This window comes from Mastigoproctus giganteus, chromosome 11, assembly GCF_048544385.1.
Source record: "Mastigoproctus giganteus isolate SK-2022 chromosome 11, ASM4854438v1, whole genome shotgun sequence".
NCBI classification, from domain to species: domain Eukaryota; kingdom Metazoa; phylum Arthropoda; class Arachnida; order Uropygi; family Thelyphonidae; genus Mastigoproctus; species Mastigoproctus giganteus.
In genome coordinates, this window is record NC_143585.1 from 39,728,197 (window position 1) to 39,755,260 (window position 27,064).

General features: G+C 36.7%; 2 protein-coding genes across 2 annotated transcripts in view; one reads left to right on the forward strand and one right to left on the reverse strand.

Moving 5' to 3' along the window:
• The window catches only part of LOC150077934 (copper homeostasis protein cutC homolog), a 40,414-nt gene extending 34,294 nt beyond the window's left edge, over positions 1-6,120 (reverse strand). Inside the window, exon 1 of the mRNA XM_090384409.1 lies at positions 6,025-6,120. Within this exon, the coding sequence (XP_090240535.1) occupies positions 6,025-6,055 (31 nt within the window). The 5' untranslated portion in view covers positions 6,056-6,120. The remainder of the gene's footprint in view (positions 1-6,024) is intronic.
• Positions 6,121-10,047: 3,927 nt separating this feature from the next.
• Positions 10,048-14,861, forward strand: LOC150077935 (uncharacterized). Its single transcript, XM_090384644.1, has 2 exons — positions 10,048-10,806; positions 14,063-14,861. The coding sequence occupies exons 1-2, from the start codon at positions 10,677-10,679 to the stop codon at positions 14,821-14,823; spliced, it is 891 nt and encodes a 296-aa protein (XP_090240770.1). The 5' UTR covers positions 10,048-10,676; the 3' UTR covers positions 14,824-14,861.
• Positions 14,862-27,064: the final 12,203 nt, after the last annotated feature.

Genomic DNA, 27,064 nt, shown 5'->3' on the forward strand with positions numbered 1-27,064 from the left:
TACACTCGTAGACCCGACCAGGTAGCCAGGATAATACATCAGAAGCTAGCAAGAAATTACCAGTTGATCAAAGAAAGTGTAGCGTACTACAAGTACGAACCCCAACCCACAAGCTGTACTGGGACCACACCATAATAATGGATAGGACAATTCCGCACAGCAAACCGGGCAAGAAGGAAAAGGCCACCTATCTGATTGACATAGCAGTACCCAACACTGGCAACTGCAGAAAACCCACGGGAAACAAATCAGGAAATACACAAACCTAAGCAGTGGCAGATTTCCGCACAGGTGCACGAGGTGTGCACCTGGGGCCTCTTACATCGAGGGGGCTTCAAATTTCAGGTCTCAAAAAAAAAAAAAAAAAAATTGTTTCATTTTAAATTTTTACACTCATCTTTATTACCGTTACTGAATAAAACTATAATTTAAGATGAGAAGTTAGTAAACTCTTATGCAAATATCCCTACATATTATATGAAATATCTATGCGAACTAAGTGAATCTGAAGTAGAATACATATTATCATTAATGCTTAAATTAAACACTTTCAGTTTTTTCCTAGTGGAGGTAATTCCACGAGTGAAGAACCCTATTGCTCAAGTGACGATATTGCTCAAGAAACGATATTAGATTTGTTCACGGAGGCAGTTCGAAACTGTTCACAACTAATTGGGAACCAATAAGCAAGCACAGTAGTCTTTTAAAGCCTCTGAAATCACTACTGCACTGGCTCACATGTAACGGAGCATTGTCTCTTTTAATAGCTTTCGGAACTAACATATCACTCACAAATCTGTTACAAATTACTAGAGTTTGGTGTGGTTGGTGTTTTAGTGTAGGAGTATTTTTTTGTTTTGTTATCAAGTAAGTATCTGTAATATCTTACGTATTGTTTGTATTTATCAAAACTGAATTGTTTGACGAGGCGTGACATTTATATAGCAAGTGATAATTGGGAATTAATTTTTTTAATTCCCAATTAATAAAATATGTATGAAAGAATTGCACAACCAAAATGATTAAAACCGCAACACCAAATCTAGAGCGCATGCTATAGTAAAAACGTGCACGTAGAATGCACACTGTAGTGGTACCGAAAATATTTAGAGGGGGGCCTCAAAATTAAATTGTGCCTGGGGCCTCTCAAGTGCTAAATCCGCCACTGAACCTAAAGACAGGAGATCAAAGAAATGTGGCATATGCAACAAGTAACAACCATCATGTTGACCACCAGTATGGTGGCAAAGACTCTACATAACAGCCTAGCAGCAGTATATCTCCCAGCGAACACCTACAAAGAGCTCCAGAAAGTCGCAATTCTGAACATCTGTAGGATAGTCAGAAAATTTCTGGACTAACAGTAACACCAGACAACAACAACCACCCTGTGTACTTGGTAGCAATAACCGTCATGAGGTGGAACCCCCAATCAGGGAGAAATAATATAAAAGAGCAATAATAATAATACATACATACTTCTTTTAACAATAAAAACAACAAAAATTAAACAGATTTTTCTGCTGAGTGAATTTTTTTTTATTATTATTAGCTATATGGTGCAAGGAAGCCTGAGGCTTATGCTGCACCAGCCAAAAGAAAAAAAAAAAAACTCAAGTTACCCTGAGAGAGAGAGAGACAAAAGTAGAAGGGAATCACTAAGAATTAGAAGAATGATATCCAGCTCAGGACCCTGGGTGTACCAAGCCCATACTCACCAGATGTGAGCCCCTGGGGTAATTTTGTCTTAATAATTCTTCATTATTTGCTATTTCTTCATAAAATTCTTCACAAGAATTAGCAAAATTGCACTTAACTTGTAGTACTGCTTTCAGTGTTTCTACGGTCAGCTGTGCTTTTGTTGACGCCCACAGCTTATTTACTATTGAAAAAAAAAACTCTTTCTGTTGTAACATTGGTTCCTGGCAAACATAATGCAAATAATTTGCATTATGTTTGCCAAAGTATGGAGACTACATGTCCAATCCAGGACAGTTTGCAATGAGGGGCAAACTACTGAAATCCGGGACATCTGGTCACTTTAATTATGATTGAATATTCAATACGGTGAAAGTTCAATGATAAGAAGTGAAAAAAATCAAAAAAAATTTGTTATAATGGAATCTCATATCCAAATTACAATTAAAAAAAAAAAAGTGCATAAAATGCTAAAGACATCAAGAAAAGCTGTTGTATACCAACTTCTAATCTACATTCATAATAATAATGCACAGCACAATCAAACAGTATGATACTGAAATGCAGTTGATGCATTTCATCATGCAGATGGTACATCCTTTCACAAGCAGCACAATGGTTATAATCACTATTACTCCATACTGTGTGGAAAGAGCACAAAGAGGGAAACTAAAGGTTACATTGACAAATGCAAAGTACTGCACATGGGTAGCAGTACTTTGCATTTTTAACCCCACAGTAACATACCACTGCGCACACTCAGGGTAGTGGAGAATGAAAAAGACGTGGGGGTAATTGTGCAGTGAGATATAAAGTTTTCTGAGTAGTGCAGAGAGGCTGCAAGAACAGCTCATGGGGTCTTGTCAATGATAAACAGGAATTTTGATAGCAGGGATAAGGGGGGATTATCCAATTGTATCAGGCAATAGCTAGTTCATACTGTTCATATTGCATACAGGTCTGGAGGCATCATTTTAGGAAGGATGTAGAGCTGCTAGAACAAGTACAGAGAAGGGCAACAAGATTGGTGAGTGAAATGAAGGGGTTCTCTTACCAAGAAAGGCTTAAGTTCTACAAATTGCAGCATCTGAAGACTAGACACCTGTGAGGTGATCTGAATGGGGTGTATAAGGCATTGAATGGTTTGAGCAAGCTCAATCCTGATGAGATTCTTCTTTTTGCTCAGATTACGAACCTGAGGGGGCATAAAGTCAAACTGAGAAAAGAAAATTGATGTGGAAATTTGCCTTTAGCCAGCAGGTGGTTGATTGCTGGAACAAAGTTCCATCTGTCGTAGTGGAAGTTGACAGCTGAAATAAATTCTGTATTTATAAATGATATTGATGATGGTATATCAAGCTTAATGTCCAAGTTTGCAGACGATACAAAGGTTGGCAGGGTTGTCAAGGACACTACTGACACTATGCTGCTGCAACAGGATCTGGAAAGGTTGAGCAGATGGGCTGAGAGGTGGCAAATGAAGTTTAACATTGACAAATGTAAAGTACTACACATGGGAAACAGCAACCCCAGAGCAACGTATCAACTCTGTGGTACTACACTGACAGTGGTAGAAAATGAAAGGGACTTGGGGGTGGTTGTGCAGGCAGATATGAAGTTCTCTGAGCAGTGCAGACGGGCTGCAAGAGTAGCTCATGGAGTATTGTCAATGATATACAGGAATTTTTCCAGCAGGGATAAGGAGGTGATTATTCCATTGTATAAGGCAATGGTCAGGCCACACCTAGAGTACTGTATACAGGTCTGGAGGCCTCATTTCAAGAAGGATGTAGAGCTGCTGGAACGAGTACAGAGAAGGGCAACAAGATTAGTGAAAGGAACAAAGGGGTGCTCTTACAAAGAAAGGCTAAGTTTTGCAAATTACAGTGTCTGGAGACTAGGCACCAGCGAGGTGATCTGATAGAGGTGTATAAAGCCTTGAATGGTTTAAGCATGCTCAATGCTGATGGGATTCTTCCTCTAGCTCAGAAAAATCACCTGAGAGGGCATAAATTCAAATTGAGGAAAGACAGATGTAGGATAGACGTGCGGAAATTTGCCTTTAGCCAGCGGGTGGTTGGTTGGTGGAACAGACTTCAATCCCTTGTGGTGGAGTGGAGGTTGATAGCCTAAATAAGTTTAAGGCTCAGCTGGACAGGTATTTTGAACGAACAGAGGGGTGAAGTGGAAGTGGGTTTTTTTTTTTTTTTTTTTGGCTGATGCTGCATAAGCTTGCTTTCTTGCATCAAATGCCTCTACTAATGCTAATGCTAAATTTGAGGCAGAACTAGAAGAACTTTTGGGGGGAATGGATGTGTGAAATGGGTTTTTTTTTTTTTTTTTTTTTTTTTTTTGCTAATGCTGTATAAGCTTGCTTTCTTGCATCATATGTCTCTACTAATGCTAATGCATAATCAAGAATCTTGTAGGGGAGAACAGAATTCACAGTTTCATTTCCGGTCAGTTTTCACCTATGATATATGCTTTCCAATTTTTGTGTTCCATTTCAATGCGAAAATTCTACTTTCATTCAATTTTTTCTCCTCATCCCTAACATACCTTAGTCAGATCCCCTCAGAAATGCTAAGTTTCCAAGCTCTCTAATCCATGTTTTCAATCTCTCTCTTCATACAGATGTCACTTTGCAATTCTCACTAGTCACCTGTCTTTGGACTCTTTCAAGAGGCCCAATACATTTCCTTCAATGAAGCTTTCAGACCTCAACACAATATTGCATATGCAGTTTCACTAGTGATTTGTGTAACAAACTATAACCTCCTTATTCCTAGATGTATGGTAAACTCACTATACCTTCATGACCATCTACACACTTTGCACAACAACCTTCATGTCAGTATCATAAGCACTCATGTCTGCCATATTCAACCCCTATCAGCAAAAAAGAAAAAAAAAGTTCTGTTTATATTTCAGCATGAATGCAGAAGTCAGAGGAGTTTATAACTAATCATTTTTGCACAAATATACAAGCCATAGAGGTTCATAACTAATCATTTTGGCATAAATATAATGATCATATTTAGCAGTCTCACAAGGTTGAACCACTGTCAACTCAAATGGATGTGCCACTGCACCTCCACGCTGAACACTAATAGAAAATATGATCAAACAGAACACTTATTAATAAAATATCTTATTTTTAATGCTGTTTGGGAACAAAGTATTCCATTCAAAGGAACTTTGTGGCCAACAGGGTTTCCACCCCTTCAAAATCTCTAATCTGGAAATTATTCAGAGTAGGGGGAACATATAGTGAATCCTTATTATTATTATTTTTTAATATACACGTTTTCAATTACTTTGAAAGTGAAAAAAAAAAATTCATTTAACCCTTACTTATTAGGAAAAGATTACTATAAGGACTTTTTTGTGATAATTATTTACTTGAATAGATTTAAGAAATATCAACCCCAGGGGCTCACATCTGGTGTGTATGGGCTTGGCACACCCAGGGTCCTCAGCTGGATATCATCATTCTTCTCTTTCTTGGTGATTTCCTTCTACTTCTCTCTCTTTCACACACACAACTCAGAAAAATTTTTTGGCTGGTGCTGCATAAGCCTCGGGCTTCCTTGCACCATACGACTAATAATAATAATAATAATATTTAGAAACTTCTTATACAGATTCCTAATTTCCAGAAATATATATAATTAAAATAACACTATTATGCAACGTGAAAATTCAACTGAACAGGTGCTTAAGTAGTTCTATGAGATATTTTTAAGTTAGGTTCATTACAAGTGTATTTCTTCTACAGTTAGTTCTCACTCAATTTTTTTTTTTTTTTTTTTTTTTTTTGTGGGTACGCATAGACTATCAAATGGGTAATCTTTCTGCGCGAATCACAGCTACTGCACTAGCTATCAAATTTATCGGCAGTTAGTAATATAAACACACTATTATCACGTCACGTGATTTCATTGCTTAGTGAAAACTGAAATCAGTCGTAGGAGACAGAGTAGTAAGATTGGAGATACATTACTATCACGTCACGTTTGAAAAAAGTTTAGAAAGTGTACGTGTTTTTCTTATAGCCAAGAAAACAAGACAGTAAGCAATGGATAGAAAACATAAACTTGAACAGAACAGAAAAGGGCGAATTCTCATTTACTACAGGAGTTAGAAGACTATGAAAATTGTTTATAGATATATGAAATGAAATTTTTCCCTATATAAGGAAAACTTGCTGGTAAAAAGACAGCATTCACTCTAACACAAACGACTGGTAATTACGCAAGGCGCAGTTCTCTTGGCATAAGTGTACCTGACAACCTTGCGAAACTTTAGTCAGTTTTCTCGACATACCTGTGGCACGCGGCCGGTGGAAAGACGGCATTCATTGTAATGCCGTTAATCCTGCACTTTAGTGTCGTGAGTCACGGTCAGCCATCCAGTCACTGCAGTTCGGAACTGTCGTGAATCGTATTATGACAGGCAGCTCCGACTTGACTGAGCATGCGCAGCACTCTATCTCCCAGTCTGAGCTGAGAATTGTCACGGAGCATGCGCAGCACTCTATCTCCCAGTCTGTGCTGAGAATTGTCACGGAGCATGCGCAGCACTCTATCTCCCAGTCTGTGCTGGGAATTGTCACGGAGCATGCGCAGCACTCTATCTCCCAGTCTGTGCTGGGAATTGTCACGGAGCATGCGCAGCACTCTATCTCCCAGTCTGTGCTGGGAATTGTCACGGAGCATGCGCAGCACTCTATCTCCCAGTCTGTGCTGGGAATTGTCACGGAGCATGCGCGACACTCCGTATCTTTCGGAGAAGTTCCGACTTCACTGAGCATACGCGACACTCTATATCTGCTGCGAATTGTCACGGAGCATGCGCACCACTCACTATACACTGGCAATGTACTACGTACGCGCAGTATTTTATTATTTAATTTTTTTTCGTTTTCAAAAAGAATTAAAAACAATTTTCTGACTACATAAAAGAATTTGATTTTAAAAATAAAAGTAGACAGCTATAAATCTATAAAGGAAATAAATAATTATTGTTAATTTTTAATTATTATTTTCAGAGCCCCCAGTAGAACAACATCTTGTCCGCCACGCCGCTGGGAGATGAGCCAAGCTGTCCACGGTACTCTGGCTGCTGTCCGTCAGGGATCGCCTGAGCTTCCTGATGGAGAACAAAACAAACAAACAAACAAAAAAAAAAACAGATAGCATTAGTGAGGGAGTTAGCTGAAAGATGGGGGTAGAAAGGAAGGAGGAGGAAGAGAAAAAAGGCGTCAAGTGCTAACACTGTATTTTCTTCGCTTTCAACGTTTGAATTACCGCAATGCGTATGTAGCACCAGCCAAAAGAAAATTTTCTGAATTACCCTGAGAGAGAGAAGAAAATCACCAATAAAGCAAAAAAAAGAAAAGAATGATGATATCCAGTTCAGGACCCTGGGTTTGCCAAGCCCATACTCACCAAATGTGAGCCCTGGGGTCTTCTTTGGCTTCCACTAAACTTGTGTGTCGTGTTTTGTAAAAGAAATGACGGCGAGACGAAAAGTGTTCCGTGACGAAAAAAGTTTGGGAAACGTCCTAATCAGTTCCATAAGCTCTGGATCAACTGAATTATTTTGAAGGACTTGGCATAGTTCCTTTCCTGGGGAGCCTTTTCTAAATTGGTTAAAGCAAAGAAGGTATCGTTATTCTTTGCTTTTCTTTTCTCCGCTAGCCTAGGGAAGAACAGCATTGGGTTAATTCAAACGTTTAAAGCGAAGAAAATACAGTGTTCGCAGTTGACGCCTTTTTACCCACATCTTTCAGCTTTCTCCCTAAATAAATAATGCTCTTTTTTTTTTTTTTTTTTTGCGTTCTCCCTCAGGAAGCTCAAGCGATCCCTGACGGAGAGCAGCCAGAGTACCGTGGACAGCCTGGCTCAGCTCCCAGTGGTGGTGGTGGCGGACAACGTGGAGTTCCACTAGGGGCTCTGCGGCCAAGAAGCCAGATCAGAACCCGACACATACAACACACAACACTTTTCTGGCTTTTACAGAAGTTCTGTATTCATCACAAGAGTACTGATGGCGCAGATGTGGGAGACCACAGATGGCGCCTGATCCAAACACTATGCCACAACACACAGAACTGACTATGCTGAATTGGCTCAGCATATCCCTTTGGACTTAAATTTAATCCGCCTGTATACCCATTAAATTTAAGTACAAAGTACAAATTTAAATATAAAGTTATTATAAGTGTTTTTTTTCCTCAGAAGGACCTTATGACAGAGAGGTAAGTGTCGCCCACGGGACCTTACGATTGAAAGGAAAGTGTCTTTTACGTTAATTGGTAACTCTGCAATGTGCGATGTGTACAAATTATTACAAATAATCACAAAATATACTCATATTATTATTTTCAGGTAATATGTTTTGTTTTGCCTGAAAATAATAATATGAGTATATTTTGTGATTATTTGTAATAATTTGTACACATCGCACATTGCAGAGTTACCAATTAACGTAAAAGACACTTTCCTTTCAATCGTAAGGTCCCGTGGGCGACACTTACCTCTCTGTCATAAGGTCCTTCTGAGGAAAAAAAACACTTATAATAACTTTATATTTAAATTTGTACTTTGTACTTAAATTTAATGGGTATACAGGCGGATTAAATTTAAGTCCAAAGGGATATGCTGAGCCAATTCAGCATAGTCAGTTCTGTGTGTTGTGGCATAGTGTTTGGATCAGGCGCCATCTGTGGTCTCCCACATCTGCGCCATCAGTACTCTTGTGATGAATACAGAACTTCTGTAAAAGCCAGAAAAGTGTTGTGTGTTGTATGTGTCGGGTTCTGATCTGGCTTCTTGGCCGCAGAGCCCCTAGTGGAACTCCACGTTGTCCGCCACCACCACCACCACTGGGAGCTGAGCCAGGCTGTCCACGGTACTCTGGCTACTCTCCGTCAGGGATCGCTTGAGCTTCCTGACGGAGAACGAAAAAAAAAAAAAAAAAGAGCATTATTTATTTAGGGAGAAAGCTGAAAGATGTGGGTAAAAAGGCGTCAACTGCGAACACTGTATTTTCTTCGCTTTAAACGTTTGAATTAACTCAATGCTGTTCTTCCCTAGGCTAGCGGAGAAAAGAAAAGCAAAGAATAACGATACCTTCTTTGCTTTAACCAATTTAGAAAAGGCTCCCCACGAGGAACTATGCCAAATCCTTCAAAATAATTCTGTTGATCCAGAGCTTATGGAACTGATTAGGACGTTTCCCAAACTTTTTTAGTCACGGAACACTTTTCGTCTCGCCGTCATTTCTTTTACAAAACACGACACACAAGTTTAGTGGAAGCCAAAGAAGACCCCAGGGCTCACATTTGGTGAGTATGGGCTTGGCAAACCCAGGGTCCTGAACTGGATATCATCATTCTTTTCTTTTTTTTGCTTTATTGATGATTTTCTTCTCTCTCTCAGGGTAATTCAGAAAATTTTCTTTTGGCTGGTGCCACATAAGCATTGCGGTAATTCAAACGTTTAAAGCGAAGAAAATACAGTGTTAGCACTTGACGCCTTTTTTCTCTTCCTCCTCCTTCCTTTCTACCCCCATCTTTCAGCTAACTCCCTCACTAATGCTATCTGTTTTTTTTTTTTTGTTTGTTTGTTTGTTTTGTTCTCCATCAGGAAGCTCAGGCGATCCCTGACGGACAGCAGCCAGAGTACCGTGGACAGCTTGACTCATCTCCCAGCGGCGTGGCGGACAAGATGTTGTTCTACTGGGGGCTCTGAAAATAATAATTAAAAATTAACAATAATTATTTATTTCCTTTATAGTTTTATAGCTTTCTACTTTCATTTTTAAAATCAAATTCTTTTATGTAGGGAGAAAATTGTTTTTTATTCTTTCTGAAAAACGAAAATACTGCGAGTACGTAGTACATTGCCAGGGTATAGTGAGTGGTGCGCATGCTCCGTGACTATTCGCAGCACAGACCAGCAGATATAGTTGGTGTCGCGCATGCTCAGTGAAGTCTGAACTTCGTCAGAATATATGGACTGGCAGATACGGAGTGTCGCGCATGCTGCATGACAATTCCCAGAGCCGACCGGGCTAGCCGGGTGTGTCTGCCTGGCAACCCAAAGGTCGCGGGTTCGAATTCCGCCTCGGGCTTGGATCACAGTACTGCAAAAACCTTGGGGGGTGCATTATGGCCACAGAAGCCGATTCGCCAACAACTAAATAAAACAAACAATTCCCAGCACGTAGATTGGCTGACACAGCAGCAATCGACAGATAGAGTGAGTGTTGCGCACGCTCAGTCAAGTCAGAACTGCCCGTCATAATACGATTCACGACAGTTCCGAGCTGTGGTGACTGGATGGCTGATCGTGACTCACGACACTAAAGTGCAGGATTACCGTAATGCCACTGGCATAGCGCCATTGCTGTACAAGTATTTTCTCAGACTGCTGGTTGCCGAGATCCGAGGGAAGCACTGGCATAGCGCCATTGATGTCACGTGACCAGCTTACGAATGCAAGGAGCAGTTTCGTCGGTTCTCTCAGTACGTATATCACGTGATCATTTATAGGAGCAACGCTTGTCGAACACTGCGTCACGCCACGGATTCGGAAAAATCAACGGCAGTAGTACCCGCTTGTAAACGCTAACGAAATATTGTTACGAGTTGTACAAATTGAAATGATCGACTTATTACATCTCTAAATTTGTTATTTGTAATGTTGGTATATTTTCCTCCGTTGGCCGGTTTTGAGCGTCTATTGGTAGAAAGGCACTGTGATTATCACGTCACGTGAATCCACGTGACGTGATAATCCATCTCACATGAAAACGTCAAATTTGCGAGAGCCATGTTTCCCATTTAGTTATATTGGTAGGAGGCACTTGTCCTTCGCTGTAACATATAGGCAGACTCATGTTTTCAGTATTCACATTTTCTGTTACAACAAAAATTTTATGACGTGTAATAATAGCGTGAGCAGAGAAAAATGGAAGAAATGCTAATAGAAAAAGTGAGATTGCACGAGGTGCTATATGATGTTAAATCACCAAATTACAGAGATAAAAATATGCGGCAAGAAGCTTGGCAAGAAATAGGAAGAGATTTCAAAACGACAGGTAAATTTTAAGGGGTTATTATTATATTAGCTATATACATCTGTATGATTATAATTAATAAACTTCAAGTTGCTGTGAATGACATACATATGCATATTTTCTTGTACTATAATAGGAAATTATTGTGAATTTTGTTGTTTAAATGTAAAAGGTAAATGTAAAAAATATCTAGGTACCTAGTTTTTGTTTTTAATTTTGTATTCTTCCAAGATAAACTGTTGCTTGCTGTCATGGTACTGAACCTGCAGGAGATATTTTAAATGTGTCTCATTAGCATTAGTAGAGGCATATGATGCAAGAAAGCATGCTTATATAGCCATAGCCCAAAAAAAAAAAAAAACCTTCCCATTCCACCCATTATAGTACATACATTCACTCCAAAAGTTTGTCTAGTTTCTTCCTTGAATTTATTTAAGCTATCAACTTCCATAACAACAGATGGATAGAAGTTTATTCCAGCAATCAACTACCCGCTGGCTAAAGGCATATTTCTGCACATCTATTCTGCAACTGTCTTTCTCGGTTTGAATTTATGCCCCCTCAGGTGTATACTCTGATCAAGAGGAAGAATATCATCAGCATTGAGATTACTCAAACCATTCAAGGCATTATACATCTCAATCAGATCTCCTCACAGGTGCCGCAATTTGCGAAACTTAAGCCTTTCTTCATAAGAGCAACCCTTTGTTCCTCTCACAAATCTCACTGCCCATCCCTGTACTCATTCCAGCAGCTCTACATCCTTCCTAAAATGAGGCCTCCATACCTGTATGTAGTACTCAAGGTGTGGCTTAACCATCACCTTATACAAAGGGATAATCACCTCCTTATCCCTGCCTGGAGCAGTGACGGTTCAGAAAATAATGATATACCATTAAAACCCAAACAACCAAATTTCCTTATCCCTGCTAGCAAAATTCCTGTATATCATTAGCAAGACCCCATTAGCTGTTCTGGCAGCCTGCCTGCACTGCTCAAAAAACTTCATATCTAGTTGCACAATAATACCCATGTCTTTTTCATTCTGAACTACCCGAGTGTAGTACAGCACAGTTAGTACATGGGGTTACTGCTACCCATATGCAGTACTTTGGATCAACGTTAAACTTTAGTTGCTACCTCTCAGCCCATATGCTCAACTTTTATAGATACTGTTGCAGTAGCATACTGTCATTAACAACCCTGCCAACTTCCATATTGTCCACAAACTTGGACATTAAGCCTGATATACCTTCATCAATATCATTGATAAATAAAATAAAAAAAAAACAATGGGTCGAATGGCAAACCCTGGGGAACTCCACTAATAACATTAGTCCATGAAGAGCAGTATCCATTGATTACCACTCTGTCTTCTCCTACTCAGCCATCCCTTTATCCATAGCAGCAACTTTCCCTTAATGCCATACTCCAATTTGTACAGCAGTCTTTTATGTGCAAGAGTATGAAAGCTTTCCTGAAATCCAAGTATATGATATCAAAATTCATTTTTACATCCAGTTCCTAAGTGACCACATCATAGTATTCGGTCAAATTTGTCAGACAAGACTTCCCCTTAAGAAACCCATGCTGTATCTAAACTGTAACTGCTGTCTGGTCTAGATGATCCTACATTGCTTCTTTAACTAGTGACTCCATTATTTTCCCCAGAACAAAAGTTAGACTAACAGTTCTGTAATTACTTGTGTCAATCTTTGTGAATGGAGGATACATTTTCACATCTCCAGTCCATGGGAACCCTGCCTCCAAATCCAGAGATGCTCTCATAATAATGGCTAAGGGTTTGCTTACTTCCTTTGCTGCCTCCTTTAATGTAACTGGATAGATTCCATTCCATCCCCAGATGCCTTTCTTATGTTTAACTTCAACAATTTCTCCTCCACTTTGTTCTTAGTTATTGCAAAATTCTTTAGTTCCATGTTAGAGTTTGATAACCTTCTGGAATACCCCTCCCTAAATAGCTCCTCGTGTGAATGTAAATGCAAACTTATTCAGTTTGCCAACTATCTGAGCAGGATCAACAGTCTAACCATTGACATCCAGTGGACGAATCTGATTCATCCCCTTCTAGAACATGGAAAGTTTCACACATAGCATTTCTTCAAAGGAAACCTAAATTCTGTAAGGCAGCATTAGGTGGTAAAGGTTCTATTTCGGCAGGTATTTCACTTTCCTTGTATAACATATTGTGAAGGTAGCATGCATCACTTTTTGAACTGTTTGGGGCTGTATCTCTAAAGGACTCTCCTTCGAGCAGTTAGAATGCCAAAAGCATTTTATATTACTTGTCTAGCTCTGGACAATCGATAATTTTCTTAGCCTCATCTCCTCCTGAATGATGTCGGCTATAGGGCCGAAGCAAGTATGTTTTTAATGGAAATGCTTCACCCCCCCATAATAACATGTGGCTGTGGCTCACCATTTTCAAATAAGGGAGTGACAGCAGGAACGCTGAGTTAATTGGACTTGAGTTTTTTTTACCAAAGTTTGATTTTGAAAAAACAGTTCCATCACTATTTCTTCCATATGAATCTACATCAATTGCAATAAACTTATATTCAGGATCTACAAGTGCTAGCCGAGTGGGTAAAGTACCTGCCCGGCAACCCAAAGGTCGTGGGTTCGATTCCCGCCTCTGGCTTGGATCAAAGTACTGCAAAAACCTTCGGAGGTGCAATATGGCCACAGAAGCCGATGCGCCAACAACTACCAAATCAAAAAAAAATACAAGTGCTAACGGCACAATAAAATGAGCCCCCCCCCCTATAACTGTAAAAGGTTGAGCCTGCATTAATTGGGCACTGAATATTTGTTTTCTGTCTATGGCTGCAATGCAGTTTGTGAAATTCCATAGTGCCTTGTATTTAGCTGCTGACTTTTTCCAAAGCTCTTCACTTGGTTCTGGTACTGCAGTGGGTTCCAACTTATGCAGAATGGTGTCACCCACATTGATCACTACTTTTTGAACTGCACTGAAATCTAACCGGAAACTAAAACCTAAGCTTTGAAAAGAATTACGGGTTGCCAAAAACCTGAAAAGAAAACACTATCTCAATAAACTTTGTTTTATTGTTGTAAAATACTAATTTCATAATCATTATACATATAGTTTTTTGGGGCCTCTTTCTTTGTTATTTTATGCAGACCTTTAAGAATTTGAATATTAATTTTATCACGTTATCAAAATAAGCTCAAAGTGTAGAAAAAGACTTCAATATTATTTCCTGGTAGAAATATATTCTTTTTTCTGTTAAAGCTGAAGCTGTGAAAAGCAGGTGGGATAAATTACGAAGGTGCTTCTGGAATGCAGTCAACAGGCGTCGTACTAAGAAAAGTGGAGATGCAGCTAAGAATATACCTCTATGGAAATTCGAATCGCAAATGTCATTTCTTTTACCATTCTTAGACAGTAGGAAAACTCAAATCAACATAACTGACAATGAAGATGATATACAAGACACTCAGAATGATGATGAAACAGATAAAAATTTACAAGTAGATAAAAATTCACAAGAGGATAATTCAGAGGAACAAGAACTCAACAGAAGCATCAGTGCAAACTCTGAAATATCTAATACACAAAACGAGAGTACATCAGATAATAATGAAGAAATTTCATCATCACGTGTACAAATTATCAAGAGAAGAAAATGGGAAGGACGTCATAACTCTATTCAAGGTATGGCAAATACACTAAAGAAAAGTGCCATGCTAAGAAAAAGAAAATTTGAAGAGAAACATATAAACACAACAGAAATGGATGAAACTGACATGTTTTTTTGGAGCATGTCGAAAATGACAAAAAAGTTACCATTTATTGAACAAGCAAAAATTAAACTACAATTAAGTAATGCTGTTTTGAGTGCCCAAATAAGAATATCCGAAAACCAACAGTACAGTCAACAGCATCAAGAATGTTCCTCTGCCTATTCTGAAAAACCCTCGACTTCAACCAGCTGCTCAGCTACTCACCGCAAATCCGCCAAGAGGGAAATAGACCAACATTATTACAATTAACAAATTTAGAGGATGGAACAAGTTGATCATTTCAATTTGTACAACTCATAATAATTTCATAATAAATTGAATATATATATTTTTTTGTTATTAAATTAAAAATACCTGTTTTATATTTTGACAGAATAAAACCTTATTCAAAATTAAACTTACAGTATTAAAACTTACCTTAAACATACAACTAATTTTTCCTTGGCACTATTTTGCCTTTGTATGTCACCTTAATAAGTAAGATCATATAGGAAATTAAATTCTTCTTTATTCTGAAAACGATTTTCATCGTCTTCTAAGTCCTTTAGTAAATGATGGAATTCACCCTTTTCTGTTCTGTTCAAGTTTGTTGTGTATCCATTGCTTATTTTTGTTTTCTCGGCTATAAGAAAAACACATGCACTTTCTAAATCTTCTTCAAAATCTGAAGAAGAGGATGAACTGTGAAAATTCATTTTGAAAATGACCAATTTCACAATTTTCACCAAACAGTGAAATCACGCAAATTCATGTGACATGATAATAGTGTGTTTCTACCTTAAATTGAAGAGAGAAAGTGTATGTCCAAGAATGTGCCGACAGTTGCAAGTCTATCAAATAAATTCAGATCTAACTGATTGAATAATCTCATAGTTCTATTAAAACTGAGTGTATTTAACTTTATTCATTGTTGGATTTAACATTACTCATTTTAAATAATCCTGTTATGTTATCCTATTTACCCTTTGAGGACAAATAAAATTGTAATAAAATTACAATTTTACTGTAATTTTATTACAATTACTGTAATATGCACTGATAATTTTATATAAAATACAAAAATCTGAAAATTTTCTAGTCTTCTAGATTTGTCAGACCAAATTTATGCCATGTCACCATAACGTTTTGGTGAAATTTAATCTGTAACATATCATAAAGTGGTGCTGTAATTTATTGGCTGCAGAGTAATCTGGTACTCCCATTCATCCAACATATTCATTGAGATTCATGTTTTGAGGAGCCAGCCCAACTTTTCAAGTCCTGTATGACTTTTGCTGTGACTTAGAACATTGTCATACTGATAGTGCCAGTTTCTGTAGAATTTCCAATGTAGGTAATTCATAATAGTCTAAAGCATAGGTTCCCAAACTTATTTGTCCTACCGCCCCCTTTTCAGAAAAAAAATTACTCAGCGTCCCCCTGGAAATCTACTTTCTTTAAGCGAACAAACAGAAAGATATAGTAAAAAATTTGCATTTTTTATGTATCTATATATCTACCTACGTCTTAAAACATAGTAAATAAAAATGTTGTAAATAAGACACCTTGAAGCTTGAAATTATTTATTAAACTCAACCATAGTAACATTTGCATTACACACAGAAAATTAAGATAACGAAGGATAATATGAAAATAAAAATTACGAATAACATAAAAAATGATACTAATGAGAAGGATGAACCTGGTGCGCTGCTATCAATGTATTAATTCTCGGCTCTATTTTTGTCAGCAGTATTCTTAAATCACCGTGATTCGCTATTTGCAGTCGGTTTCTTTTTTTTTTTTTTTTTGTGACCACACTAAACCCACAGTCCACTAAATATGATGAAGGAAATGCAATTAAAAACTTTTGTATTATAGCCCATACATATTCCAGGATAAACTGTAGGTATCTGCTTTTCAGCCAGAATTGTTGGTAGCCGTCTTTGAATTTAAATTTCAATTTTTCATTTGTTGTTACATCTATCAGTTCTTGTAATTTTGAAGATTCTTCTGTGTTTGTACTTGAAAAAGGATTCAGAACCCAATCGAGTATGTTCATTTTTAAAATATCTTCAAATCGTTGATTGAAGTCAGAATGGAGAGCATCCAAGTGCTGACAATAGGTAAATAAGTCTTCATCATATTTTTCTACTGTTGATAAATTTGGAAACTGGCTGAATTCCCCTCATCCTAAATTTTGTTTGTACAGAAGTTTTGGCACAAACGCAGAAATAACAGCTTTTGTTATTATTAAATTCAGCTCATTGCCTTGAAGTTGTAGATTTGTTTCATTAAATTTGTTAAACAAGTCTGTCAAATAAGCTTTGTCATTTTTGGAATCAATCAAGTTGGCTCGTTAAGCGTCATCTTTGTTTTCTAGAAACTCTAGCATTCCCCTCATCCTAAATTTTGTTTGTACAGAAGTTTTGGCACAAACGCAGAAATAACAGCTTTTGTTATTATTAAATTCAGCTCATTGCCTTGAAGTTGTAGATTTGTTTCATTAAATTTGTTAAACAAGTCTGTCAAATAAGCTTTGTCATTTTTGGAATCAATCAAGTTGGCTCGTTAAGCGTCATCTTTGTTTTCTAGAAACTCTAGCATGGAGTTAAAGAGATTATAAAACCGATTCAAACAGGTACCTTTTGATAGCCAACGAACTTCTGTATGAAGCAGTAAGCGATTGAATTCTTCGTTTTCAATACAAAGTTGTCTAAACAATCTACCATTCAATGAATTGATTCTGATTTTGTTGATTGCTTTAATGACATAATCTAATGACCTATGTAGGCGTTCACTCAGATTTTTGGCAACTAAATGTTGACGATGGATGACACAGTGTACAGCGAATGCATTCGGCACCACCTTTTTTAAATATGCAAGAAACCCCCTATAGTGCCCTATCATCGCTGGAGCACCATCAGTAGCAACTGACAAGATATTACCCAGGGGTATTTCTTTTTCTTTAAAAACTCTTCCAATGCGTGAAATATCGATTCTCCTTTAGTATCAGTTTTCAAATTTTTAGCAAATAATAATTCTTCGCAAATTTGTTCTTTTATGAATCGCACATATGCTAAAAGTAAGGCTTCATTTCCTGGCAAAGTTGACTCATCAAGCTGTATAGAGAACTGGGATGTTTTTAAATACTCACGTAATGAGTCTTCAACATCTTGAGCCAATTCTTCTTTGCACTGTATTATTGCTCAAAGAAATTTTATTGATAATATCAGACGCTGACATGTGCAGCATAGTGCGTATTACCTCACTTAAGATGGTACAATTAGTTCTTCACCAATAGTATGCAGTTTTCCCATTTTAGCAATCAGTAACGAAATGTTGTAAGAAGCACGCAACTCATCGTCATCTTGTTTGGATGCTGTTGAAAAGAGTTTTACCAATGTCGGTTGTTTCAAACGTTTTTCTTTAAGTGCTTGAAAATAAAATAAATCCTTATCTTTTTTATCAGCATGAACTTTTGTCAAATGTTCTCATAGCCTTGAAGGTTTCATAGTTTCATTTGATAAAACTCTTTTGCAAATCAAACACATTGGTAATATATTGTTTGTAGGCGATTGAATAAAGCCATAGTTCAAATATTCAATACTATATTGTCTACATTTTTTCTTAGATTCGGCCATATTATCAGTAGAAAAAAATTATATAATTAATATTTCTCTAGTCGGAACCAAAATTCTTTGCAATAGTTGTGTTATACTCATTAGAATAGCATCCACGACATCAGTGGTTTTTGTGTAAGACGGCAAAAGACAAACAAACTAAAATACTAATGAAACTAATAAACCGGGTTTTGTTTTTTGCTCAGCATTAGATATATTTATTTGATATTAAATTGTCAAATATCAAACTAAATTTATCAAGAAATAATTAATTTAAAAAAATACATTAATATGCAATTAAGAATTGGTTAATAGTTTTTATTCAATTTTCCATTATTTATATAATTGTTCCTTATTAACATGCGCCTTATTTACCAATTAACACGAATGATTCAATAGATGGAAATAAATATTAACGGTTAACAGTTTTTTTTATGATTTCACTCCTCTGATTTCATTAATAATGCAATAAAAATATTTTATTATTAGTAAACACTAGAAGCCATAGAAACGTATAGTAGATATGTAAGAAAATGTGTAAAAATACTCACATGTAAATTGCTGTTTTATTGAAACAACAATAATACAATTTGATTTGTATGTGATCCGTAATCCGTAAATATCAAATATGAATTAAAATTTTTGAATTGAATACTATTACACTTGCACTATTGTTAACTGCTTGTCACACAATTCAAAAACAATCTAAACTAGATTTCATACATGACGCCTATTTATAGTATCGTATTCTCAACAAGTCATTACACACACATATTCTTGCTGATGTAAGCTGGACTCACCGACAATGCCCGACACGCTCGCCTACCTGTACTTGCTTGTTAAGACCTGTCGGCGGACTTGACCGCCGATCGGTTATAACTTGCATTTTGTGTGTTTACCTGAAAAATAATGTTACACTATGTTACACAACAGGTGAAACATGTACGAATAGATTTTCTAAATTTTCTTATCTTCTCTTCCTTCTTTATGCTTTCACCGCCCCCTTATTTTTATTAAATGCCCCCAAATGCAACCAAGGCTACTATCACCCCCCCTCTTGATTGTTCCACTGGTCCCCAGGGGGGCAGTATTGGCCACTTTGGGAACCAGTGGTCTAAAGCATCCACATATGTGCAATTTTTTATATCATTGGCTTCATGGTTTCAGACACTACCATCAACAGACCTTGAAATAGCCTCATACCATCGAACTGCTTTCACCAAACTTCGCAGTTAAGGTAATGCATTCTGACTGGATGCACCCTGAGCAATTTCCACACTCAAGAACATTCAATGAAGCTAAACACATAGCAAGATTTGTAGTTCCACAACACCCTTCTGCTACTCTATGCTAGATTCCATGAATATCAGAAATGACAACACTCCAAATGCATTTTCATGACAGTGATATTAGGCTTATGCAAAGTTGCCTTACCATGTAATAAGGCAGTGCTGTTTCCTATGGATGGTTGAAACATTGATGAATATTGCTGTAGCTCCTTGAATGGACTACTTTGCAATGCTTTCTGTAGACAGCATTCATGAGTCACAAACACCCTCTTTATGGTTTGCTGAATACATTCTGAAAGTCCATCTAAGTTAAAATATAAGTTAAATATAAGTTAAAACTTCCATCTTTTTCATGGAAGTTTTAACTTATATCTTTCAACAACATTCATCAGTGGATTTCAGGAGGTTCATAAAAGTTGAAGTTTCACACACAGAAAGGTTACTGATGTGGTATCTAACCATCAACACATGTTGAAAGTCTATTTTTGGCATTATTAGTGGCAAATGATGCCAACTCAGAGCATCAGCCAAAAAAAAAAAAAAAAAACTGATTATTTGTCCATTGATCTAATAATTTGCATAATTCTTCTTAGATTTATTCAAATTACCCACTTCCACAACATCAGATAGAAGTTTGTTCCAATAATAATTAATTACTCTGGCTGAATGCAAATTTTAACTTATTTATCCTGCAACTATCCTTTTCCAATTTAAATTTATTTCCCTTTGTGTGCATCATCTGAAAAAAGAATGCCAACAGCATTTAGTTTACTCAATCCATTTAAATCCTTAAACACTTCAATTAGGTCAGCTCACAGGTTCCTATTTTATAGATGCTACAATTCAAATCTTCTTGGTAAGAGTACCTTTTTACACCTGCTGCTGCACAGAAACTCCCATGACATTTATACTAGTATGTGTGAGCTGATATGCAAGCTTTGAGGGCTTCTAATAAAGTACACAATATTTGTAGAGGGCAGTCCATCTACTTTTGGTCATACAGTTTGTTCTAGTAATAGTGACATGTGATGCAAGAAAGCAAGCGTATGAGCTTATGTAGCATCAGCCAAAAAAAAAAAAAAAAATTCACACAACCATTCCCTCTAAATGTTTGTCCAGTTCCTCCTTAAATTTATTTAAGCTATCAACTTCCACAATGACAGATGGAAATTGGTTCCAGCAATTAACCACCGGCTGGCTAAAGGCAAATTTCCGCACATCTATTCTACAGCTATCTTTGCTCAATTTGAATTTATGCCCTTAGGTTCGTAATCTGAACAAGTGGAAGAATCTCATCGGAATTCAGCGTGCTCAACCCATTCAAGGCCTTATACACCTCAATCAGATCATCTCGCAGGTGCCTAGTCTCCAGCCGCTGTAATTTGCAGAACTTAAGCCTCTCTTGGTAAGAGGATCCCTTCATTCCCCTCACCAATCTTGTTGCCCTTCTCTGTACACACTCAAGCAAATCTACATCCTTCCTAAAACGAGGCCTCCAGACCTGTACGCAGTACTCAAGGCGTGGCCTGACCATTGCCTTATACAGAGGGACAATCACTTCCTTTTCCCTACTAGCAAAATTCCATAGGCGCCTCCGTAGCCAGGTGGGAAGGAGCAGCAGTGCGTAGCGCACGCTTCTTGTTTAGACCGGGGTTCAAGCCCGTCACCACCAAATACGGAGGATGTGGAAAGGTCAGGGAATGACCACCGCATATCCCGGAGCAATATGGCCTTAGTTGCTAATGCTCCTAAAAACCAAATAACAAACAATAGCAAAATTCCTGTATATCATTGACAAAACCCCATGACCTGCTCTTGCAGCCTGCCTGCATTGTTCAGAAAACTTCATATCTGACTGCACAATTACTCCCAGGTCTTTTTCATTTTCTACCATCCTAAGTGTAGTACCACACAGTTGGTATGTTTCTCTGAGGTTACTTCTACCCATATGCAGTACTTTGCATTTGTTAATGTTAAATTTCAGTTGCCACTTCTCGGCCCATCTTCCCATATTTTCTAGATCCTGTTGCAGAAGCACACTGCCATTACTGTCATTAACAACCCTGCCAACCTTTGTATCATCTGCAAACTTCGACACTAAGCCTGATATACCTTCATCAATATCATTGATAAATATACAAAACAACAGTGGACCCAACACCGAACCCTGTGGAACTCCATTAATAACATTAGTCCACGAAGAGCAGTGTCCATTGATTACCACCCTCTGTCTCCTCCCACTCAACCATACTTTTATCCATTGTAGCAACTTACCCTTAATACCATTCTGCTCCACTTCGTACAGTAGTCTTCCATGTGCAACAGTGTCAAAAGCTTTCCTGAAATCCAAGTATATGATATCAAAATTATTTTTGGTATCATTTCCTTTGTAACCACATCATAATATCCAATCAAATTTGTCAGACAAGACTTTCCCTTAACAAACCCATGATGTGTCTGAATTATTGCCATAGTCTTGTCTAGATGATCCTGTAATGCATCTTTAACCAGTGACTCCATTATTTTACCAAGAACAGAAGTTAAACTAACTGGTCTGTAATTACTTGTCACCCTTCATGAATGTATCCCCAATTCATAAAGGGATCCCATCCCTTTATGAATTGGGGATACATTTGCACATCTCCAGTCCGTGGGGACCTCCTCTGAGTCCAAGGATGTTCTCATAATTATGGCTAAGGGTTTGCTTAGTTCCTTTACCACCTCCTTTAATATAACTGGATAGATCCCATCCACCCCAGGTGCCTTTATGTTTAACTTCAACAATTTCTCCTCCACTTTGCTCTCAATTATTACAAAATCATTAAGCACCCTGCTACAATTTGATAACCTTCTGGCATTTTCAAACCTTAATAACTCCTCATGTGTGAATGAAGATGCAAAATATTCATTTAGTTTGTTAGCTACCTGAGCAGGATCATCAACAGTTGAACCATCGATATCAAGTGGACCAATCTGATTCATCCCCTTCCTTCTAGTGTTTTCATAAGTAAAGGACTCTTTGCTGTTTTTCTTTGATTCCTTTGCCAAAGATTTCTCGTAATCTGCCTTTGCCTGCCTAACCTCCTTTGTGACTTAGTTACAGACCAGCTTATATCTATCATAGGCTTCTGTGTCACCTGTTAATTTATATGTATCCCATGCATTTTTCTTCTCTGCCATATGGCTAATTAGTTCATCTGACATCCATTAGGCCTAAATCTTGAACAATATTTCTTAGTTGGTATGAAAAGACTAGTAGCTTCCTTTGAACACTTCCCATTTTGAATTTGCTGTTGGTAACATCATCAGTTGGTCCCACTGTACAGAATTTAAAAACTGTCTGAATCCACTATAGTCACCTTTACGGAAGCAAAAACCCTTTCCTTTATCCCTGATGGTAATTATATCTTTAAGTAAATCCCACATCAGTACACTGTGATCGCTGCCACCTAGTGGTTCCTTTATCTGCAAATTCTTAATACACGAATGATCACCGCTGATAACCAGATCAAAAGTATTACCATCTCTGGTTGTGCAGAAACAGGTTATATAGCCTGTTTCTGCACAATGATATATTGTGGACAATAAAAGTATATACAGCCATACTAATTTGATGTGTTTTAATATCTCTCTCTCTGTATTAAGGAATGTGGTTGTTTAAAAATGCTATGTAACCTTTTGTTAAATTGGTCTTAGAATGATGTCTGTTGACTGAATCTGAAACCTGTTTTTAAAAAATCTGGTTATGTATAACCAGGTTTTTTTGTAGTATACAAGTATAATTAGCATGCCATATACAAAGGTATTCCTTCTTAATTCATAATCAAAACCATAAATGAAGTTGCAAAAACAAAAAATGTATAAAAATATATATACTATCAATAATAATGACATACAAAATTCAAGATAGTTGTAAAAGTTTTTTTTTTAATTTCAAATAAAGTGTACATCCCTGTAATTTCCTGAGTTTTTTTCACATTTTTAATATAGATGAACGCTGACAAAAGCCATTTGTGTTATACATTAATTTATTCATGGTTATTTAAGCAATTTAATTAAACAGATGAATTTAATTAAGCAAATTAACATTATAGTTTACTTTGCCACTATACATTTTTATATCATAATTTTTACTTCAAGGATGCGATTACTTCACTTATCAGTTTTTTTGAGCAATATACTACTAAACAGTTTACAGTAAACTTAAGATTAAAGCATGATGTAAAACAGTGTTTTTATTGAACTCAAAAGCAAGAGACTAGAATGGTCGTCTTCAAGCTACAGCTTGATTTTACAGTCTAAATATTACAGAATAATCTGTAACATTCACACTGTGAAGAACATTAGAAGATGCAATATGCACATTAAAAATTAAACACAAAATATCGGCTATATAAATATCCTACTCCAATTGCCAACATTTACAGACTACTCTAGGCAACAAAACAATGGCATATTTTAAAAGCTTTTTTTGAAGGGGAAACCTTTTTCCTCCCTCCTTTTTTTTTACACTGGGACAAATAGCTTAAATTTTAAATTTGTATAACAAAATAAAAAAATCCTCACTACAGCACAAGTCTTGAAGTCACAGACAAACACATTTAAACATGAAAAAAAAAAAAAAAAAAAAAAACGGCACTGTAGAGTTATATACTTTAAACTATGTTTTAACTAGTTTAGAGTTCCCTAATTCGCATAGATCTGTTATGAGCTAGCAATTCAACAGACTAATAATTTGGGATATGCTTACTCTTTTTAAGGGTTTCTGAAAAGAAAACCTAGTGCTACCATATTTTAATTAAAATGGAAACTGATTTTCTACCTGTTTTACATACTGTTATCAGGTAAAAGGATAAGAAATAACTCATCCAGTACTTGAATGAAATTCACCAATAATGAACACCATATGAAATATTTTAAAAAAAGAAGTATACCCATTATTGTACAGGTGTCAAATGGAGAACATAAATTTTCATATTAAACAATATTTTTACAATTTACATATCAGGCACTGCAACTCTGATAATATAAAAAACAGTTTGTGATTATATTATTGATAAAGTTAGACTCTTGATTCAATTATCTGGATTTGCTGCTTTGTATAACTATAACATTCAATAATCAGCATGGATTGGGTAATCACAGAAGGTTATGATATGATAGAGTTGGCTTATATATTATAGAGCCATTGTCAAAGGGAATATAACTGGAGACATTAAGCAAAGGCCTTCCACCTTTACTAATCTAAAATATAATCATTAGCAATTTAAGCGGACTATGCTTCTAAAGTAAAACACGAGAACATTTCCAGGCACATTTTAGCTGCAGTAGCTCTTGCGCCAAGAATTGTTAAATCAATCAATCATGAGAACACATGATTTCATAGTCAATGTTCAAATTGTGTAACTATCAACTGATACAGTAAACCCTTGCTTTAATAAACCTCGGAAATAAAGGACATAATCTAATGAAACAGGCTTTTTGTCTGCACGCAACAGAGCAGCATAACTGCCTCAGTCTGATGGTATTTACCATCAGTTAAAACATTTTAACAATAAAGTAGAGTAACAGGGAGCCAGGATTTTCTGTGCCATCATCTTGTCAAGCATGTCAGCAGAGAGGTAATCTGAACCACCAGTGAGTACACTCAAGGATTAATCACACCCTGAATAAGCTTAATTACGAGTTTCTACTGCCATTATATGGTAGCAAAATTCCAAGATCTTCTACGTGTTGTAAAATACAGTATTAAAACATTGCACTTTTTCATTGCATACTAGCAAATTCAAACTACAGCAGACTCTCGATTTACAGGGATTGGATTAACCGGGACACTTCAAGATTACGAAAAAAAAAAAAACCCCAAGAAATCATAAAATTTAAGTAATAACTAGAATAGGTATAAAAAGATATTTTGCAAGTCATAAGCGACAAGCAGCAGCATTATAAGTCATCATTGGGAAATTAATGTGCCTATTATCTTGCATCCCCCGCCATCCCTGGGTGTCTTCACAGCCGCCGCTCAAAAAAAAAAAAAAAAAAGAGACCAGATGTTTAGGTTGCTTTAGTGTTGCGTCGATTGTTGTGTTCTGTCGCACAGCAAAAATACAAATTTTGTTTCATTATTTATGTCAGGGATGTCGAAATTTGTTTAGAAATCGCGAAAATGATGGGTAAACGCAAAAGAGTTGAGCTTTCGGTTAAACAAAGACTTGAAATTATTCAAAAGTTTGAAAATGGTGCATCCATTAAATCTCTAAAGAACCATTATGATGTTGGTGACCAAACCATACGCAACATTGTAAAAAATAAAGGGAAGCATCGTATTGGACACACGAGTAGTACGTGGTAAGTCTTTTATCCATTGTCATATTTCTTACGTAGGTTGCTGAACATTTTTCGATACAGTAAGTCCCCGACTTACACAATTACAGATTTACATAAATTTGTTTTCACTCCATTTTTTTCATTTTTTTAGGATTGTAAAAAATAATAAGCAATCAATAACAATGATCATGGCACGCACAAATTGCACAAGTGAGATTGGAGTAACAAGCAAAAAATTGGAAAGAAGAGAAGATTCTTACAATTATTTATGTTTTCTTTTTTTTTTATGTGACTGAAGATTTCAGTGATTTCATGTAAAAACACACAGAATTCCAGCTATCAGTATCATTGCAAATGCAATAAGATTGAGTTTACTACCGTTTATAATAGGTTGCACTAACAGAAAATCCCAATAAATCGGAAAGTGCAAATTGTTTTTATTGTTTTTTGGTGACCTCCAGAAATGTACTTTAGTAAAATATGAGCTCGCATGGAGTGATAATAGTGAGTTTTTGCCTTAACCCCATGAAGTTCTTTACAGAAAATTTCATTTTGACCGTTATCATGGTGCCAACTAAGAGAATAAGTGACAGCAGTACTAGTAAATCTACCAAGAAAAGGAAAGTGATCGATTTGGATCAGAAAATTAAACTATTAAGAATGTATGAAAATAGTCAAACATTAACAAGTATCGCACTGAATTCAGATTTGTCAATAACAATACAGTAGCAATATGCTACTAGCCATTCCCAAGTTACATAAAACTCAACGAAGTAAGAAGTCCTGGAACATATATCTCTCTACGTATGTCTGGGACTTCTGTATTTTTGGATTAACCGGGAAATAGATTATCCGGTATTTGTTTTTTTACCATCTATCCCAGAAAATCGAGAGTCTACTGTACATGTATTCCTTCTCTTGAGTTTAACGGATAATCAGATTTAACAGGCAGGCCTTATCCCATACAGTCCATTAAAGTGAGATTTTACTGTACCATAGAAGAAAAGTGATTATAAAATTTTCCATGTACATGCAGTATACTCACATTTATTATTAAAAAACCTTGGTTTAAGTATTATGATTTTGTGATGTTCAAACAGAATCATGTATACATATCAGTACTAGTATTGCATCTGTAGACAAATTGCAGCATATATCTACAGTTTCCCTCTGACACACACAAGCTGTTTTGCTAATCTAGCCACCAAAGTGTTTTATAGTCAAAATTTGAATTTATTTAATCTTCCATCACTCATGCCCTTAATTTAAGAA

What these genes read in the sequence shown, in the direction of transcription:
- LOC150077935 (XM_090384644.1), top strand. Translation starts at nt 10,677, where the DNA reads ATGGAAGAAATGCTAATAGAAAAAGTGAGATTGCACGAGGTGCTATAT. An exon ending in AAGAGATTTCAAAACGACAG is followed by an intron (nt 10,807 to 14,062) that starts GTAAATTTTAAG and finishes TTTCTGTTAAAG; the next exon opens with CTGAAGCTGTGAAAAGCAGG.